Source organism: Manis javanica, chromosome X (genome assembly GCF_040802235.1).
Source record: "Manis javanica isolate MJ-LG chromosome X, MJ_LKY, whole genome shotgun sequence".
Taxonomy (NCBI): domain Eukaryota; kingdom Metazoa; phylum Chordata; class Mammalia; order Pholidota; family Manidae; genus Manis; species Manis javanica.
In genome coordinates this window covers 9917852-9939286 of record NC_133174.1, presented here as the reverse complement: position 1 = coordinate 9939286, position 21435 = coordinate 9917852, and the positions used below count along the sequence as shown (strand labels likewise).

At 41.4% G+C, this 21435-nt stretch overlaps 1 protein-coding gene across 3 annotated transcripts in view; it reads left to right on the top strand.

Annotated features, from left to right (window-relative positions):
* Window positions 1-4684: 4684 nt before the first annotated feature.
* The window catches only part of ACE2 (angiotensin converting enzyme 2), a 38436-nt gene continuing 21685 nt past the window's right edge, over window positions 4685-21435 (top strand). For 2 of the 3 annotated variants that reach the window (XM_017650263.3, XM_073227321.1), the window contains exons 1-7: window positions 4686-5057; window positions 10851-11009; window positions 14241-14334; window positions 14765-14908; window positions 16254-16366; window positions 18111-18216; window positions 20565-20662. In XM_017650263.3, the coding sequence (XP_017505752.1) occupies window positions 4872-5057; window positions 10851-11009; window positions 14241-14334; window positions 14765-14908; window positions 16254-16366; window positions 18111-18216; window positions 20565-20662 (900 nt within the window). In that variant the 5' untranslated portion in view covers window positions 4686-4871. Of the gene's footprint in view, window positions 5058-10850; window positions 11010-14240; window positions 14335-14764; window positions 14909-16253; window positions 16367-18110; window positions 18217-20564; window positions 20663-21435 lie in introns of all 3 variants that reach the window. The other variant, XM_073227322.1, reaches the window with a different exon arrangement.

The window sequence follows — 21435 nt, the reverse complement described above, 5'->3', positions numbered from 1 at the left end:
CTGTACTATATCATAAATTCAGACCAGGAATAATCAGTACAACCTCTCCAGAATCCACTGTTTGTCCTCACAAATTTGAACTCTGTCTTTTGAAAAAATGTATCACTTTGGTTAATGAAGATTATCTTTGCTCTATCTGTAGGAAGAAAAGACTGCTATTCAACTAGAAATGTAAACAGGAAAGAGCTTTAGCTTTCCTTTGGGCTAAAAAGTCAACTGGTTATTTATTTTCTGAAAGTACTCATAAATTCACTTTGATAAATGTGTGGTCAAAACCAATTGTACTAAACACAAATAATTCTTGGCCATGTGAAGTTTTAAATTTCTCTATCTTTTTATTCATGATATCTATCCTCCCTTATTTCTGTCAGAAGCATTGCTCTATTGGTTTAAGACAAGAAATTGCATGAAACATCCTTTTTTTCCTCTGAAGTTTACCAAAGTTATCCTCTCAACTTGGAGAACTAGAGAACATTTCCACTGTAGCCATTTGGCAAGCTCCCCGTTTATGACTCAATTGGAAGTATATAAAAAATTGAGCAGTAAGGGAAATAAGGATCTCAAAGTCTATCCACTTTGCTCAAGCTGAGGGAAGACTCACCCTCAGGCCTGAGGCTATGAAGAGAGAGCTTTCTGATTGAACTCTGTGGTTATCTGGTTTCCCAGTCGGTTTTAGCAGACAGCACATCAGAAACACGGAGGGGATTTGTGGTGAGCAGAGCTACTAGAGGTACATTCTTCAGAAACTGACATGAATTCAGAACCTGCAGAGACAGCAGACTGTTTGGAGCCATTTAACGTAAAGCCCTGAAGACATTGTCACCTTGTAGCCTAGTCGGTAAGCAATGTATAGATGATGACACTGAGGCATCTGACCAAGGAAGACATTTAAAATAATGTTCAGACAACATCCTGATTAGGATGGAATATATCTGAGAAAAATTCCTATCTTAAATGGTTTACAAATGCAAAACTGGAGTAATCAAAGCAGCACATTTCAGCAGTGCTTATGTGGGCCTGCTTATTCTTGGAATTTGACAGTTTTCCTATGCAGCTACTACAGGCAGTTCTCTCCTTTCCGTCACTTGTCAAAGTTCCCAAGTTATTACACAGCCCCTCTCATTTTGAGGGGCTTTTATTACTCGGTTCTCAGCATTCTTCTCTGTGTGCTCAGGTATTAATTCGTTTAATACTTACACCATCTCTATGTAATGGGTATAATAGTACCATTAGCTATGAAATAAGGAAATTAGGTGCAGGGAGAATATTCTCTGCCTCAAGTCACACAGCTGGTAGGTGGCAGGGTAAATCCATTTTGATACCTGCATCTTTTAAATGATAATCCCGTAACAGGGGAGAGCCGTCCATCCTGTCTTCTCTTCCATGTCTGAGCTTGGCTTCAAATGACATCATTTTACACCCATCTACTCCTCTTGTTTATTTTCCTCTGTGCTCTCTAAAATTCTGTCCCTGTGAAATAGGCATGATTCCCTAAATTATTTTGCATCTGAAACTTCTATTAGCAAAGTCTAAGATGGATTTACCTTTGGTTGGGCAGTCAAGTGGAATTTACAGCTCGTATTAAGCTTTTATCCGGCCAGCCCGAGTGGGCTGCTCTAATAGCCGCCTGACTGGTCTCCTGCCTCCACCCTGACCCTGTGGTGTCTGTTCTCTAATCAGCAGAGCGGGCCCATTAAAACTTTTGCCAGATGACTCCTGCGCTTGAAGCCCTCCAGTGTCTTCCCACATTACTCAGAGTAAAAGCCGAAGCCCTGCAATGGTCTGGAAGGCCCTTTGGGGCGGCCCCCAGCTTCCTGTCCGTCTTCACTGCCAGCCACTTTCCCCGTGCTCTGGGCTCCAGCCACGAACACCTCTGGTGTTCTTGCCCGCTGCCTGTACCCTTTGTACCTGCTGTTCCCTCTGCCTGGAACGGTCTTCCCCAGATCACCACAGGCTCTCATTCTTTTCTTAGGGTCTTCACTCAAATGTCACCCTCTCATTCCAACGCCGTCATTCACCACCCTCCTTTCCTGCCTATCACGAAGTCATAGCATTTATCACCAGCTCTGGGCTCCCTTCTTCTGCTAGACCTCATATGAGATGACTTCCACAGGAACTTTTCCTGTCTTAGTCGTTAGTGCATATCCCATCATGAGAATAGCGCCTGGCATATTGTACGTAGCCAATAAACAATTATTAAATCAAGATTCTTGTTGTTTTGGACCTTAACTGTTGTTGATCAGAGGACTGCTTAATCTTCTACTGTATGGTTTGTTTTGGGGACATTTAGATCTAGTCCCAGAACTTCACATATTGTTACTCCCTTATCCAAATGGAAGATACATTGTGTCCTTGTATTTTTTTTTTTTTACTATTTTATTTTTTTATCAGAAAGGAAATGAGGCAGGGAGCATCTGACTTGTTCCTAGAAAATCCCTAGTATATATCTGGGATCAGAGATATATATTTATATTTTCCAAGTGCAAACCACACTCCAAAAATTGTTTTACAGTTTTGTCAGGTGTCAAGATCAAAGTCTTCCACCGACCACTTACAAAATCCACTCTCCAGCCTTTTTGAAAAACGGAAGAGGTTTCCTGCATCCCCAGTCTCCTAGTTTTTTCTGGCTCCCCATTGTTTCTCCAAGACAACCCATTCCTTTAGGCCCATGTTTTTGGGTTGCATCCCCTGTGTCTTTGGTGGATTCCTTCCATTCTCAGAATGGGCTAGGGGCGAGCGCTTCTGGGCTGCTCCCAGAACAGCGGCACCTTCTCAGTGGAGAGTGAACAAAAATCCCAACAATCCAGTCACTGCTTGCAGCTGGCCTTCATGAGCTAGTTTTCCTACAGAATTAGTGCAGACAAGTCTCCTATTTCCCTCACTTCTGGGAGTGTTTTGGCTTCCAGAATTTTCCTGCCTCCCTGTTACCTCAGGCTCTTTTGTCCATCTATTTTTAGTTTTCAGAGTTCATATCCTGCTTTCTCCATTTCAATTTGATCACATTAATCTGATTTTCTGCCTCAGTGAACTGAAGTTGGACTACTCCCAGTTTTTTTTTCCGAAACGCAAGAGCTTCCTTCAAGAAGTGACCTGAGTAGAGCTGGTTTCAGCTTTCATTAAAGCAACATTCCAGCTCTTTGTGCAAAGCCTCATGCACTGTTGCCCCTTCTCTGGAAGCCAACGGATCTCAGCTTCCCCCAGTGTGGGAGGAGCCTAACTGACAGGGACTGATCCCTTCTGAGTCTTGCTTCCTTTTAACATTCTTTACCATAATTACCTAAATTTATCCATTACTTTATTTCTTAGAAGTATCGTGTTATTTTGACTCACATCGAGGGGAATAAGAACCCACCTCTCTTTGACATGGCAGGACCAAGCCATCACGTTCACTGAAGGCGCAGGGCCTCCGTTGCTTTTATCTACACCTTTGCTGCCGCTCCGAGACCCGTGACGACCACGGACAGGCCTGGACTCGGCATGCATTTGTGTCCTGGCTCTACCAGTTACTGGCTAAGTGAGGCAATTTATTTAAGTTCTCTGAGCCTCAGTTTCTTAATCTGTGTAGTGGTGACACAAAATACTTCTAGGTTTGTTGTAAGGCTTACATGAGGTATTATAATGCAAATCACTTTGAACAGTCACTTAAAATTATTTTCTCCTGTTCTACAATAGTATGTGCAACGTTGGAACAGAGGGAAGAGGTGGAAACTTTTCTAGAAGGCTTGGTTACTGCCATTTCACCTGGGCCTGGAAGACTTGTTTTTCTGGGTGAAGAAATGATTTCCCTGTGTGACGGTTTCATAATCACTGTCAAGCAGGCCCATGGGCCCTGCCATTTAAAGTGGCTCCTCTCTTTTATGTCATACTCACCCTGGGAGTGAGGACACTGATGTGGCTCCTGAGATTCCACAGGATAAGCATGGAGTTCTCTTTGAATTGTACGTTGCCATGACTCCATTGTTTTGGTCATGATCCCATGACCAGACGTGACATGCACACTCTTTGACTCTCCCATCACGCAGAGGCATTCTTATTTCCTGTGACCTCCAGTGAGTTTGGCACAGGTAAGTGAAAGGGAAGGGCGCATGGTGAAGTCAGCTATAGAACCGGTGTTTCACATGGCCATCCAAGAAATTGAAAGCAAGCCTTTTAAAGTTTTCCCAAGACACATGAGGAGAATGAATCTGTGGAGCGGAGGGTTACCTTTTCATTTTAAAAATGGCCACGAAAATGAAAATTTGTCAGGAAAAAAAATGACCTGCAAAAAGACAAGGACAACATCATTTATACAGGGAGGGAAAATTACCCAAATAGAAAGTTTCTCTAAATATGAGATTGAAATAAAAAGAAAGGAGCGACCACCAGCCTTTTTTTTTCCCCCTTTCCCCACTCCCAATAACTGACTTTTAATGGAATTCTCTGGAAAACATATAAGTACCAACATCACCCCCATGAACCCTAATTCTAGGCTGCTTTTGGTCACTGTAAAATTATAACACCTTCAGTGTATCTTTAACAGCTTTTTAGGAACATATTAACCAAATGTGCAAATTTTGATCTGGCTATGAAATGCTAGGAGAGCTGTGAATCTCTAGGATTAATGAATAACATTTATTTGTTTATCTGATTTCCTTTAAAAATCATTCTAAGATCCGTGTACATATCTGTCCTGTCCAGGATGAACTTTATATTGGTTCAGCAGATTGTTTACTGTTTTTTCTCCTTCTCCTTCTTCTTCTTTTTTTTTTTTTCCGTCTTCCCTGCTCAGTGCCCAGCCCAAGTTCAAAGGCTGATGAGAGAGAAAAACTCATGAAGAGGTTTTACTCTAGGGAAAGTTGTTCAGTGGATGGGATCTTGGCGCACAGGGAAAGATGTCAGGCTCTTCCTGGCTCCTCCTCAGCCTGGTTGCTGTAACTGCTGCTCAGTCCACCAGTGACGAAGAGGCAAAGACATTTTTGGAGAAGTTTAACTCTGAAGCTGAAGAGCTGTCTTATCAAAGTTCACTTGCTTCTTGGAATTATAACACCAATATTACCGACGAGAATGTCCAAAAGATGGTGAGTTCTCATGGCTGCATAAGGGGATTTGTTGCTGCTTAGATTAGATTACTGTCCATACAACTGAAAAGGGAAATCATAGAAATGCTCTGAGCTGTGAAGTTGGATGTTTGCTTCAGTATTTCTGATTCTGGAGTCCCGGATGACTAAACTTAATTGACCCTGCAGTTCATCTGGAAAAATTGTTGTAAAAAAATTCACTGGTCTCAGCCCAGATTTTTGGAAACCAGTGAACATACTTTAAAGTTGCCACCACAATTCTCATCATAGTTAGGATGTCAAAGCATTTCGTGGAAATGCCATAAATTATTGAGTTAAGCATTTCCCCAAGCCTACAGAGTCAACAGGAATATCTAAAATATATTATTTTAGAGAGTCTGAAAAATGCAACTGGTGGCTTAGTGAAAGAGCTAGCCAGTAATTAAGCTAACCATGGGTTGGTGAGGCTGGACTTGGGAATTCCTTCCTTCATTGTCACAGAGCTCTAAGGGACTTCCAAAGGTCACAGGATCCATCCAGAGTCATCCAAGAAAAACCGTAGTTACACCAGTCCTGACAAATCTCAGAAGGCTCTGGGAAAGCAAGATGCTTTGTTTGACAAATGCAAGGATGTAGGAATTTCTTCTCTCACAGATCCTTCAGCAGCAAGTCTCCTCACACATTTAGTGCTGGAAACTGAGCAACATTACTTAAGCAAAGATTTTTGTGCCACTCGCACAGCCTTACGTTCCTTCAAAAATACAGTTCAGAAGCTTATTTTCTTCAAATGCTTGGTGGGTGGCATGTTTAAATTAAATTACTGCCCTTCACGGGACAGATCAAACCTGAGACCAACTGCCTCATTTGAAATTCCCGCAAGAGCATGTTTTCAATTTTTCTAAAGCTCAAAGAACTCCAGGAGATTTTGACAGCTCAGAGTGGTCATCGGAGATATTTTGGTCTTACCTCTCTTCATCTCTTCATTGTTGTTTTTTCCTCACTTTTTAAAATCTGATCTCTGTTGGAGGGTATCGTGTATTTGTTTTCATGCTCAGGCGGACAGTCTCTAGGCGGGGGTGACGCTGGACCAGCGTCAGGCCTACGAGCTCTGCAGCCAGACTGCCAAGGTGTGAATCTTGGCTCCACCACAGTCTAGCTGGTGAACTGGAGCTCATTATTGAACCTCTCTGCACCTCAGTATTTTTGCCTGCAAAAAAGCACATTACACTCATATCTGCCACGTAGGGTCACTGTGAAGGCTGAATTAATGCACAGAACCACCAAAGAGTGCTTGATGCTGTGAGCATGGGAGAATGATAAGATTTTGCTATTGCTTGATGTTTGTGAGCATGGGAGAATGATAAGATTTTGCTATTGGTGTGAGAGTTATAATCGCTGCAGAGACAAGTCACAGTTCTGCTAAGCGCCCAGATGCTGAGAAGGCACATTCTAGGGTGAGGTGTAGTGCCATTTGTTGAAATTACCTTGGGATCATATGTGCTATCACTTCTGAATTGCACTGGATGATTAGAGCAAAGGCCAGAAACGAAGGGGTATGAATCAGTCACAAAGTGTGGCTCAACTGCAAATAGCATGGGCCCTTTAATGCGAAGTAAAAATACTGGGATGCAAGAAGCAAGCACTACATCCAGGGAGGCGGCCTGGCGGTCAGCACACGCTGCCCTTCCTGGTGTGTGCCAGGTAACCGGGGGAAAGGGCTTTAGTTTAATTGTGGCTAAATGCTCTGGTAGGCAGCAGTTTTGTGGCAGTTTCAGACCTAGTCAGAGGACATAGGGAACAAGGTGGTGGTTTTCTTTACTTCTACTATTGAGGGCTTTTAACAGCAGCTTTATTGAGATATAATTTACACATCATAAAATTCATCAATTTAAAGTATACAAGTCAATGCTTTTCAGTATATTTACAGAATTGTACAACCATCTAATTTTAGAGTGTTTTCATCACTCCAAAAAGAAACCGCACGCCCGTTTGCAATCACTTTTCCTCACGTTTCCCACCCTCCGCAGCCACTAATCTGCTTTCTGTCTCTAGATTTGCCTACTCTGAACATTTTATATAAATGGAATTGAACAATCATCGGTGGTCTTTTGTAACTGGCTCCTTTCACTTCGCATGTTGTAGCATGTAACATTACTTTGCCCCTTTTTATTGACAAACAGTATTCCTTTACTTCTTATCATGAAAATTTTCAAACAAGTATAAAAGAAGAGACTAGTGTACTGAATCTCCTTATACCTATCACCCAGCTTCACCAGTTATCAACACTTGGGCCAATCTTGTTTTATTTTTCTGCCCACCCCACATTTATTGGATTATTTTGAAGGAAATCCCAAGTACCATATAGTTTTATGTGTAAATATTTCACCTCGTAGTTCTCACAGTAAGAATTTTTAAAACAAACTTTAATGACAGTACTATGCCAAAGATGTACTAAGAATTCCTCAGTTATCCCCAGATGTCTAGTCAGTATTCAAATACACTCTACTGTCTGTCTCTTTTTAAAAACATTTCAGCTGGTTTGTTTGAATCTGGATCTATCAAGGTCCTGTCTTTCTAATTGTTTCGATGAATGTATTTTAAGTCTCTTTTAATTTAGTCCTTCCCTCTTTTCCTTCCTTACTGCCTGCCTGCCTTCCCTCCCTTTCTTTGTTTTTTTTTTGTAGTTTATTTGTGGAGAATTGACTTGTTGGTCCCATAGAAATTCCCACTTTCTGGATTTGCTGATTGCGCCTCCTTAATATTGCTTAACGTGACCTTTTGTCCTCTGCATTTCTTGTAAAGGTATGGATCTAGGGCAAAGGTCAGAATACGTTTTTGTGCAAAAAGCCAGAGAGTAAATATTTCAGGCTTTGTGGATCCTAAGGCCTCTGTTCAACTCTACTGTTATAGCACGAAAGCACCCATAGACAATACATCAGTGGGGGTTCCTTTATTGGACTATGTTCCAATAAAACTTTATTCACCAAAACAGATAGTGGGCAGAGTCCTGATCTACAGACTTGATCAACTCAGGTTTCACATTTGAGTTATGTAAGAGGGGTGGAAACTGAATTCACACTACGAGTACCGTGCCAGAGCAGTCAGCCAAGAAATTAACAAAAAACTAGTTTAGGTCCCTAGAGCTCTGGAAAAAGAATAGCTTGGGATGGAACACTGTGTTTTTACGGGTCAGCATTCAAGGTAACATAATGTAATTTTTTTGGTGATTGAAAATATAACATGTAGTATGGGAGTATAAATAAAATAAAACAGACACCTTCAGAGTTCCCATATGCAGTATAATAAAAGAAATTCTAAGACTGAGGCCTTTGGGGGACTGTGAGTTGTATCCACATTAGGTTGAGAACAAAATTGTTCCTATAATTTGGTATCAAAGTTTTACCAGAGATTTTGCTTGACAATAAATCACCCTGGTTATGAAGAAGGGTAGGGATTTAGAGGTAAGTGGTGGGCTGCATAGATAAGTCTGTGCTCTAGACCAAACTCCTTTTTCCATAGCTTCCTCCTTCCCACTTACTCATGTTAGAAGACTAGAATGTGTCCAACATAATCTGTCATTGATGGGTAAGAGCATTAGCTTTCAATGTAAACGTATCTGAGTTGGTGCCCTGGTTTTTCCAATTACTAGCTGTGTGGCATAGGGAAAGTTACTTACCCACTCTGTGCGTCATTTCTCTCATTTGTGAAGTGGAGAAAATCACAACGACCTCACAAGATCATTTGTGAAGACTAATTAAGAAGTAGTTCCTGAGGGGTTTTGTGTGCTCAAAAAGAGAGAAATTATTTTCCATTTTCACTCACGCTACTCTCTTTATCTCTTGTCTGATCCATTGTTGTCATTGCTTGTACCATTTCCATCACGTCACATGTCTGCTTATAACCCCTAAGTGACTCTCTATTATTCACAGGATAAAAATACAATTCCTTGGCCTGAAAATGGAATCATGCCTGGAGTCTTGCCTTTGGGATCTGTACTAGGTATCTATTGTGTTAAAAATTACCACAAGCTTAGCAGCTTAGAACAACACACATCTATTATCTCACAGCTTCTGTGGGTTCAGAAGTCCAGGCATAGCTTAGCTAGATCTGCCTCACAGTCTCATAAGGTTGCAGTCAAGGTCCTGACTAGAGCTGTGGTCTCATCTGAAGCTTAGCTGGGGATGAATCCACTTCCAAGCTAATGTGCTTAGTGGCAGCATTCAGATCCTTGTATGCTGCTGGAATGAGGTCCTTAGTTTCTTGCCAGATGTCAGCCAGAGGCCATCCTCAATTCCTCAGCAAGTGGCCCTTTCCACAGCGTAGTACATAACATGGATTTGCTTCATCAAAGTCAGCAAGGAAGATAGGATCTTCTAGAAAGATAAAAATTACAATCTTATGTAGCATAAACATGTACATCTTGTAGCCTTTGGTATATTCTACTGGTTAGAGTGTGTCCACCCCAGGATCCAGGATCCAGATACTGGAAGTTGATTGCCAGCTCCACTATGTATTTCTCTCAGCCCTTTCATGCATATATGAAAAATGGAGATAGAATGATTTTCTTTCTTACAAGGTTGCTAAGAAGATCAAATGAGGTAAATTATTTTGCAGTGCATTCTACACCCATCTAACTCCTACCTACTTTAACTCCTGCCTGTCTTAGGCCCCACCTTTTCCATGAAGGCTTGGCAGACTCTAGTTGCTGCATGAGCCTCTCTTTTTCTACAACAGGAACTGCTTGGCCCACTCATAGGTTAGACACCATTATATGCTCTTATGCTTAATTAATGAAACATTCATGATGCATACCTTATCTATCTGATAAAACTAAGCAACCTAAGGACAAGGGCCTTTTGTCTATAAATAAAATTCCTAGCTTTTTTGAATGGTTAGGATGTGTCAGGCACTCTGATAAGCATTCTATTGTTGGTTAATTCTTCTCATCCTTACAACACCCTTTGAGGTAAGCCCTATTATTACCCTCATTTTATAGATAAGGTAATTGTGGCTCAGAGAGGCTAAGTAATTTGCCCAAGGTCACACAGCTAGTCGAGGTGTCTTACTCCAGGAATGGAGATGTTACTTGTCTCATGTGCTACCTCTTCTATATGGTCTAGAGAAGTACAATATACAGAGTAGTAGCTCATTTCAGTCTGTGATAAATGGAAATGTATTTGTGCATTGAGAGAAGACTGCACTAGAGAAATCTGAAGATGTCCACTTGCCTACTGATATTCAAGATGGGGAGCAAGTGAGTCCTGGCATCATCACCTGCTTGCTGTTTCTTTTGCTGGTAGAAAAGCACCATGGCTACCAAATTCCAGGCAACCTTCTTTGGTGAACATATTTTAAGATCAGAATCTCTGGTAAGTCATGGCACCATGGAGCTTACTGCAAACTGGTTCTCATTTCTATGGCTCCCATCACCTCGAAGGAACTGCATTGCCATTAAGCCTCCTCTGAGCTCTACTGGGCTCTGCCTCTAGGGCATTCATCCTTGAAGCTTCAATCAACTGATGCACATCACAGCACTAAGGCTATAAATTCCCCACAGTGTGAATCATCTGTGAGAATTCACTTCCAGTTCTAGGGACAGAGCCCTTGGGAAGACTTAGGCCCTGGGCCAGAAAGAGAGAGTGACCAAGAGTGACCTGGTCACTCTTAACCTAAGCCTTGACCTTCAGCAAAGTAGAGAACTAAACCACTTAGGAAACATTAGATGTTCTACCAGATGTTCTTTGGACCCTATCTTCTGTTCCATCTGTTCAAACAGTGCCATTCTGACTTCAATTTTATTTTTTGTCATTTCAGAATGTTGCTGGGGCCAAATGGTCCACCTTTTATGAAGAACAGTCCAAGATTGCCAAAAATTATCAACTACAAAATATTCAGAATGACACAATCAAGCGTCAATTGCAGGCCCTTCAGCTAAGTGGGTCATCAGCACTCTCAGCAGACAAGAACCAACGAGTATGTGAACATTCTAGCACTTCTCTTAAGAGCTGAAATATTAAACATTGATATAACCTATGGCTGCTTCCTTTATCTGCAAAGATAGTAATGCTGACTTTGGAAAGAGCTCTGGGTCTAGGTAGGGTGACCACATAATTTATCGTCCAAACTGGAACCCTTCTGAAAGTGAAAGAAGACACTAGTCATAATTATGTTAGGATGTCCATGGAGTTAAACTGGGATAGTCTGGGCACTGTGTTGTAAATGGACACCCTATACAGGGGTCACCTTCCTGAGGACCAGGCAGCCTGAAGAATACACTTAGTCTATGTCAGTGATTCTCAACTAGGGGTATTCTCAACTAGGGGACCCAGGGAGTTTGACAATGGAGATATTTTGGGTTGTCATAACTGGTGAGGGCAGGGAGTGGAAGCTACTGGCATCTAGTGGGTAGGGGCACTGCTAAACATCCTGCAGTACTCAAGACAGCCCCCCAGTAACAGAGAACTATCTGGTCCAAATGCCAGCAGTGCCAAGCTTGAAAAGCCCCTTATGCAGTTCAGTCCTTCCCCCTTTCATTCCTGACTCTCCTCTGCAAGTGCTTTGACAAGTGGCTAGCAACCTCAGCTCAGAGCGCCCTAAGGATGGGTGATTCACCTCTTGCCAACACATGGCTTCCATGTGAAGGTGTCTCTTTTATGGAAAGATCCTCCCTCCGATAAGCACTATGTGCTTTACTTCCACTGTGTTTTGCCTCCTGGACCCAAATTGCTCTTTCTTAGAATAGTCTTTAAATAAATGAAGGCAGCTAAATTTTTTTTCCACTGGTTGAATTGTTTTTCTCTAGGCTAAACCTCCTTCACTCCACCCACTTTCCCTTTTCCCTATACAGTGGTTTCGAGTCCCTTAACCAGTGCTAGTTGCTGTCTTCATTTTGTCAGTGTCCTTGGACCAAACACAGCACTCTGAGTTGATTCTGGTTTGCATGGAGGTGAGCAGGAATAGACATTTCATGCCCTGTGCTCTACATCTAAGATGGTCTAGGACTGTATTAGGTTTTTGTTTGGTTGGTTTCATTTTTTTGACAGTCAGATTCCATGGTTGGCTTATATCGATGTCAGTGTCAATGAAGTCTTCAAATCTCTTGCACCAATGTTGCTATAAAATGCTACCTTTTAAAATTCTATTCTTAGTTTGTCCAAATTGAAGAAAGCCTATACTCACTCCTGTTAAAATGACATCTCTTATCCTATTTCTCTAGCTCACGAGTCAGGAGACTTTTTTCTATAAAAGGAAAGACAGTTAATATTTTAGGTTGTGTGGACCATACTGTCTCTATCACAATGAGTCAACTCTGCTGTTTTAGCAGGAAATCAGCCATAGCTGATATATAAACAAATGGGTGTGGCTGTGTTCCAATAAAACTTTACAGAAACAGACAGCAGGCAGGATTTGGTCTGCACGTCATAGTTTACAGCCCCTTGATCTAACCTACTGAAATATCTTTATCTAAAATATTTGGCTATTTAACATCAAAGTCTTCTTTCTCAGTTGCTTGTCCTCTGGAACTTTTAATCTGCATCTATAAAAAGAAAAACTGTGATAAGGACAAAGATGTGACCATATGGCATGTATCTTTCTATAAGATGATAGTTATCATTCTGCATTCTTTGGTTCCAATTATCTAACTAGTTATTAATGCACATTATCTTATGCATTCCATGCTTCCTCATCCTTTATACAAAGACACCATGTAAAACCTTTTGGAGTCTGGACAGCCTGATCTAGCCTAGGTGGAATCTCTGCATGGTATTTTTGAGAGATCCCAGATAATTGTAATGAGCAGCCAGGACTGAAAACCACTGAAATGCATGCAGGATCTTGAGGTGTATGGGATGAGGGGACACTCAAGGATGCAAGAATTCAGTGCAGAGGAAGGAAAGGAGATTGAAAAAGTAGGTAGAGAAAGCCATGTGGAGTTTTGTGCCATAGTAAGGAATTTGGGTTGATTCCTCTGGACTATGGAATCTTGCTGAAGTTTTACACATGAGATCTATTTCATGTTTTAGGGGAATGACTCTTGTAGCTGAGTGAAAGAGTAGTGTAAGAGGTAGATAGGAGAAGAAACACCTTTGTCCGGTAATTCCTAAATCATCTGTGGGAGAGAAGCAGTCCTTCCTTTCTTCCTTCTTCCCTCCCCAGCTCCTTCCCTCCCTTTCCTCCCTTTCTCCCTCTCTTCTTTCCTTTCTTCCTCTACTACCAATCCATCAAAGGTCAATACTTGCTTAAATCATTGACCACACGCTTGCATGTCATGGAAATATCAAATTATTTTTGAAAGTTTATAAATTTCTTTCCCCTCAGTTCCTGTACTTGTCTCAGCATGTAAGCAAGCCATATGCTGACTTGCACTGGTCCGTGGACCACACTTTGAGCAGCACTGCTTTACCCTGTTGCCTTTACCCCCCTTTACCTACAGGGCAGAGTTGACATGCTTCAGTATGACATGAAAGGTCCCTTGTGATCTGGCTCCTGCTCACCTCTCCAGTCCCACATCGACCTCCTCAACCGCGCCACCACTCCAGGGTCCTTCCCCATGTCATCACTCCCTGGAAAAGCCTCGTCCTGCCCAGCCTCCTTCCGTCCTTTAGGCTCTGCCTTCTATCTCCCTTCTCTACTTGACCAATTCCTACTTCTCTTCCAAGGCACACCTCTAATGTCCCCTCCTCTTTGAAGCTATTCTTGAATCTCCTGGTTATTAATGTAGCCACTCCCACCATAGTGTCACATCACTTTTTGGTGACAGTTGTAATACTTGTCACTCTATCATATAATTAGAGATTTCATGGCTGCCTTAGTATTGAGTGACTAGGGGATCTTTGAGGACGGTGACTTGTTCGTGTCAGGATAGTCAGTGTAGGACATAGGAGATGTTCAGGAAGTGTGCACTTAGCTCTGAGTGAGGCAGCAAGAGTGCTTCTCTGCACACATGCAGGTGTGAGACATTCTCGGGATTTTCATAGACCTGCGTATTTCAGTGACTCCACATGTATTTATTATGTGCTATAAATACTGGGAAAATTTAAATGAGACATTCCTGCCCTACATACAGGAAGATACTTGGCAAAGATGTGAACTGCTGTATTTTGAGGCATAAAAAAACTACATGACCAAAAGGACATCTTTACTTTAGCATTCTCTTTAACATATTTTACATTTTTAATACTGTTTCTTATCTTTAATTTGCAGTTGAACACAATTCTAAATACAATGAGCACCATCTATAGCACCGGGAAAGTCTGTAACCCAGGTAATCCACAGGAGTGCTCATTACTTGAACCAGGTAGGCTATTAATTATGAACAGTGACTGTGAAATTTACTTTTTTATTCTAAGTTTTTAAAATGAGATGGACATTAGATGATGACACTGTGCCTTTCAGATGGATGATCCAAAATAATAAGATTCCAAATATGTGGTTGAGCACACAGATGAACTTCTAACTTCTGGCAAAACCTCATTGTAAATTCTGTTGCAGTCAAGTAATTTAATTAAGTTACTAGTTAAATGGTTTCAGCAGTTTATTTTCTCAGCAGAAAAATTTTGAAACTATGATAAGGGTGAGGAAACTAATGAATTGTGAGATTTCATTTAATAACTTTATGATCTTCGTGTCTGCCAGTCTTTTAATTCCTTAAAGTTCACATAATTGTTTGCAAAATAAAAATCTTACAAATGCACACTTCTTTCCCTTCGGATGCTTCGCAATAACAGGTCTGGATAACATAATGGAAAGTAGCAAAGACTACAATGAGAGGCTCTGGGCTTGGGAAGGCTGGAGGTCTGAGGTTGGCAAGCAGCTGAGGCCATTATATGAAGAGTATGTGGTCCTGAAAAATGAGATGGCGAGAGCAAACCGTAAGTTCGCCGGTCTGCAGAGGTCCTGCAGCTCTCTATGGGGCCATGGGGCTATTTCTCATGAATTACCAAGGCTGCCCTTTGATATAAGGAGTATCCCAAAGTTAATGATCATCTGCTGAACAATCCAGGGTACCTGTCTTAAAGAAGAAACTACTAGGGAATAAGGAGAGGTATGCTGACATTCTACAGCTTCCTGAGGGTTCCCAAGGTAGTCTGGGAACTGAGTAGGGATTCTGTTTGTTAGACATGATGAGAGAGAGAGACACCATCTCTCATCTAAACTCCCATCTGACCACAGTTCTTTCTCATTTGTGTGTTTACCTCAGGGTGCTGTCCCAGAAAGAAAAAAACAAATCAGATTAATGTAGGCAGGAAATCCATTATTTTCTGCATTTCTAAGTATAGCTGGAATCATGTGCTCATAAAAATCTTAATACAGGGAGGAATTTCCATATCTCCTACCTGATTCTCCTGCCTGAATAATGAGGTGAAGTGGGGGGGTTATGAGTAACTTCATGCTTTGGTGATTCACTGCCTCCTGGGGTTGTGTAAGGCAGAGTTATATTCATCTGCTCTTTGTAAATGTCTTTCCCTGCCTCCTCAGTGCATCTTCCCAAGCCCTAGGCAAGCTGGAGACAGTAGCTTATTGCCATGTCCTTCCGTCCAAATATTTATTTCTGTCCTTTTCTTCCTGATCATTCTTTGCCAATGTGCATGTAAAAATAAAAATCATTAAAATGTATTTGCAAACTTTATTAGCTAATACTCTAATACAAGCTCACGTGTCTTGATGAGCTACTACACGGAGCACACAAAGATGTGCTGGGCTTACATATAATTTGGAATGGGTCCACTGTGCCCATGTCTAAGATGAGTTGGGTTAGATTTGAAAATGTGAGACCAAAATGAAAATTTTTAAATTCAGATGCAAACATGTTTTAAAGCTAAAGATGCAAAGTGACCTGTGGAGCGAGTAGAGACCGGGGCTAGGGGACGAGGTATGTGCCTCTGCGTTTACCAGTGATTGGCGTGACCTTGGACAAATGATGTCACTATCTAAGAGCAGGCGGTTCATAGTGGCTATTATAATAACGACAACCTTGGAGAGTTATTGTGCTTATTAGAGATAATAGATTTAAATTTCTGGCACAAGCAAGTGCTTAAGAGACTTTATTTAGTGCTCATATTCATTTATATTCCTTTGAGCTGAAATTTACAAGGGCAATAAAAAGGTGACAGATCTTTGGATGTTTTTGAGCCTCCCAGCAAGGCTAATTCTATGTATTTCATGCTTTCTCTCTCTCTTTCCCTTATATTCTGTTCTTCTCCTTTCTCAACACAGATTATGAGGATTACGGGGATTATTGGAGAGGAGATTACGAAGCGGAGGGGGCCAATGGCTATAACTATAGCCGCGACCACCTGATTGAAGATGTGGAACATATCTTTACACAGGTAACTGAGGAACGGTCCACAGAGGCAGGTGCAGGCAGCGCACGGGAAGAAGGGATGTCACCAAAAGCACTCTGGCTTGTTCTTACCGCCCTGGTCAGCCATTCCCAGGCCCCAGAGTCATGGGCTATTAGAGCCTGACAAGATTTTAAAGAGTAATAGGGCAGCTCCTCCAGATGATCAGAACTGCTCTGCTTTCCAACTGGTCAGCCACCGACCAGCAATTAGCAATAGCAGGACTGTCAGAAGGAAAGATTCTAGGAAGGAATGGTCTTTTCGAGTACAGGAGGGGATGGTCTTTGCCAGCTGCCTGGCGCTGGCACTGTCCCCCTTTGTCTGCAGGGCTGCAGGCCTTGCCTCCTTCCTCAGGACAACTGCTAGTGTTGTTTCCTCACCTTTGACTCTGGGAGCCTTTACAGGGTGGGGAGAGGCCTCTGAATAGAAGTGTGCCGCGGACCCCTCTCAGTGTTACCCTCCTCCGTCCTGACCCTCACATGCCCCCTTTCCCCCGTGCCTTCCCACTTCTCAGGCAAAGCGGCTCTGTCGCAGGCATAGTTGTGCAGAGCCATCAAAATGGAAGGACAGACAAGCCCCCACAACCGAATTGAGCAAAAGATTTGAATAAGTACATCATCAAAGAAATTTTACAAATGGCAAATGAGCAAGTAAAGAGTTATTAGGGAAATGCCAGTTCAAGTCATGACTACAAACCACTACACACCCACAAGAGTGGCTGTGATTTAACAAGACTGACGAGTCCAAGTGGTGGCGAGGTTGTGGAGATGCCAGAACCCTGACATGCTGCTGACAGAACCGTACTGGGGCGCAGCCCCTTTGGAAAATGGTTGGGCAGTTTCTGAAAAAGCCAAACACGTGCTTGCCATGTGACTCAGGTATCCCGTTCTTAGGCACTTATGTGAAAGAAATGAAAATGTGTATCCATACGAGGACTAGCGCACGAATGTTCACAAGAGCATTATTCATGATAACCCCGAACTGGAAACAATCTAGTCTCCCTTCCACGGGCGAGTTTTATCCATGAGATACTAAATGAAGCAAGTTCTGATGTCCCTGCCATGAAATGCTGCTCAGCAGTACAAAGGAATGAAGTACTGACACAGGCAGTAAGACGGATGAACCGAAAAACATGCTAAGTGAAGGAAGCCAGACACAAAATGCCCCGTAGTGTATGATTTCATGTACATGAAATATCCATATAGGCAAAAGATAAATGGTCAAAACTGTAGACACAGGAATCAGTTCAGCAATTACCTGGGGCTGGAGGTGGGAGTAGTTTTGACTGCAAATGGGCATAAGGAAACTTTCTGGGGTGCTGGAAATGTTCTAAAATAGGGTGGTGATGATGGCTTTACAACAGTATAAATTGACTAAAACTCATGGAACTATACATGTAAAAATGGGAGCATTTTATGGCTTGTAAATGAGCCTTCAGCCTAAGAACAAAGGAAGTAGGTAGCATCTGAAAAACGAATATTGTTTGCATCTGCTTATGTTTTGGGCCCTGCAAAGTCCAGGTGTGTTTATTGCTTTATGCCATGGAGCTAGTAGTGACCAGCAATATCTGGGAAGAGCGAATGCTTTCAAACTCTCCAGAATATTTGAGAGGAGAAGAAATGAGAATTTAGGGCAATTCTGCTGGTATAAAGAAGCTCCTATACTTAGTGCTAGTGACTGGAAACTGGAGTAGGCTACTCTTGGTCTTAAACTTTCTTCCTGGGCTCTTCAGATTAAACCATTATACGAACATCTTCATGCTTATGTGAGGGCAAAGCTGATGGACAACTACCCTTCCCATATCAGCCCAACTGGATGCCTTCCTGCCCATTTGCTTGGTAAGAAACTCCACGAATTCTTTATGTACTTTGCTCTTGGTTTTATTTCCATCAATAAAGTTGTCTTTTGGAGTGAGTCCCAACATAAAACTTTTAAAAAATACTGTGAATGAAGTTAGTTGTAGAAATCACATTTTGAAAGCACTTTCTTCAACAGAAAATCCATTTTAAATCCTTCTCTATTGCATTATTTATTGTATACACAAGGAGTTATTATGTTGGCGACAATCCAAAGGATAAAGGGGTTATTTAAGAGAAAGAACTGCAAGTTCGAGTGAGAGTGGAAAGGGGGAAAATAAGCTTTACTATTCAAGTTGGTTAGCTAAGCTCTTGAGGTGCAGTCTGGGATTTTAGCATCATATTGTCAGAGGAAAAAAGCTCGGGAGGCTGGGGGTGGTCAGGGGTGAGGGAAGGGCTTTCTAGAATTAAGATACAGCCTGATTGAAAGCTTCATAAGCTCATTCTAAACTGCACTGATTACTTTTGCTGGAAAGTGCTTGGTTTGGTACCATGTGAGTAACGAATGAAGTCTTCATCATAAAGCAAGATGCCAGGCTTAGGAGGAGACTCCACCTTCCAAGAACTTTGGATTCTGCCACAGAGCCTTGGCAGACGGTGCAGGATCTGGGGCCCTTTGTTGAACCTCCTAGTTCCCCTCCGGAGAGTGGCCATCCTCCCCTCCCCCTCTCCCCGACTCCAGAAGCTGAGGCCAAATAAAATATATGTGTGTGAAAGGTTCATGTCAAGCATACATAGCATTCCTACTACAGTCAACCAAGTTGCTGGTACCTAATTCTTCTCCACAGCCAAGCCTCTCTCTCAGCAAGAGAGAATACGCACAGAGGACCAGTGGGGACTTTTTACTCTAAGGCAATAGATAAATAATCTCTACAATGTTTTTGGCTGACGCTCTTCAGTAATTCAGTTTCTACTTAAACCCGTCTGGTGCGCTGTGGCTCTTTCTTCCTCTCAAGACAGAATAACTTAGTGCTACATGGCACCAAATTTAAGAAAGTTCTATGTGGAACTTAATCAACACCCCTTCAAGGCCTTCTATTCATTCCACCTAATTCCATGTTATGAGGTTACCCAGAATATGTCCACTCTTCTTCTACAAGACGGCCTTCCAGATATTTGTAAACAACCATTGCATAAAACACAGCATAGTACCTGGCACAAGAGTATGTACTCAGTATATTTTCGTGAATATTATTACTATCATCATGTGTACACTGTTTTCTTTTTTCAAATTTAATATCTTACGTGGATTTTCAACCATTCTTTAACATCTCACTTTTCTAATTCCTCCCCTTTGGACAAGCTATTCTTTGTTGATGTCCTTCAAATATTGTGCTCAGAACTGAACAGTTACTCCCAATGAGGTTTGACCAATGTGGAGTAAAAATGGAACTACAGCTTCCTTTGTTCTAGACACCATCCCTCTATTCATTTACCTTACGGTCACCTTAGTATTTTAGGAGTCATGTCCCACTGTTTGTTGGGTCCCTTTCAGTCTTCTACATGTGGACTATGTTTCAGCCTGATGTCACATATCACATATTTTTATAGGGGATAGATTTTTCTTTAAAAATTTGAGCATAGGACTTAACACTTACCTCTACTGTATTTTATCTTTTAAAACTTGAATCCATTAGAGTATTCATGTACTTATGGTGCCCCATTCCTTTGGTGCTAGGATTCTGGTCCTGCTAATAGACTGACTTTTTCTAGATTCATCTTCCCTTTTAGGGGCTCTGGCCTTGGAATCCAATTTAACATTTTTTTGAAATGTTTGAAAAAATCACCCAGTTAAGTGTTTTACTATAGTATAGTAATAAAAGTGGAACTTAGTTTCTAGTTAGTAGAGATTCCTGAATGATGTTCCTATATGATCTCTCTTGACCATCTCACTTTCTTAAACTGTCCCCCTTTAGAAAAACAATATTAGGGATTACTAATAGCTTAACTTGTAGTATTTTGTCCCATGGATGGTGGATTATATTAATCTGTTTTTAATGTATAATAGCTGTGATGTGCTATGTATTTAATGAACTGTGCCTTTGAATTATAATTTCAAATGACAGAAACTGGGATGATTCCCTAACAAGCGTTGCGTAACCCCATAATCACTTGCCATTATAACCTTTTAGAGGAGAGAGAAAAAGGAGGGAGGATTGAAAATTTAACATAAGAGACAAGAAAAAGAGGTAGTGCGAAGGAGGCAGAAAACTAGATTAAATCTAGAACACTGTACAGTCTGTTTACGTATTTCACCTCATGCCCTGTGTAAAATCAGGCCTATGCTTCTGTATCCTGGTCATGTATTAACGAAATCTCTTTTTAAATAGGCGATATGTGGGGTAGATTTTGGACAAATCTGTACCCTTTGACGGTTCCCTTTCGACAGAAACCAAACATAGATGTTACTGATGCAATGGTGAACCAGGTAGGAAAAAGAGGCCTTGACAACCGAATCTAAATCCTCGATTTCATTTCTATTTATGCCATCCTTCTTTTCTTATCTTTTGCATATGAAACCATGTCAATAAAAAAAATTCAAGCTAATTTAAATTTATCCCTTATGTAGCTGGCTTTTTATGGGAAAGTAGTTTACAATGTCAGTGACGTCAAGCACCTTCAATAACAGATGTGGTATTGATCTTGCTGAGAGATTTTAAAGGTGGAGATGACCTGGGTTTTCCGTTAAGTGGAAATAGCAACTGGTGGGCATCAATCTTTCCAAAGTTAGTCATTGCTAAGTAATCCACAGTAATCTCTGCAAATAATTTAAAAAAGGTGATATCATTAGAAGATTTTTGCTTATTTAAAAAAATCATTATTGTTAAAAATATTACAAGAGTCTTTAAAACAATTTTTAAGTCACCTTTTGTTATCTCCTTGGTATAATTGTTTAATTTCTCTGCGTTCCCTTCTAGTGATGCAGTCATAATTGTATATTTTTCTTTATTCTGCTAATACTCTACATTTCTGGGTAGAATTCATAATCATACTTCTAATGGCTGTATAAAATTTCTTCAGATGGTTGCACCACAATTTACTTTACTATTTACGCATTGCCCGACTTCTTCTTGTTAACAGTTTTAAATCTGGAAGCAGCAATGCAATGTGCATCTTCACATACACAACAGACTCTGGGGAAAAGCCTACAGCAGAATAAAAGCGTGAAGCTGCGAGGGCCTCTCTCCAAACTCCTGTAGC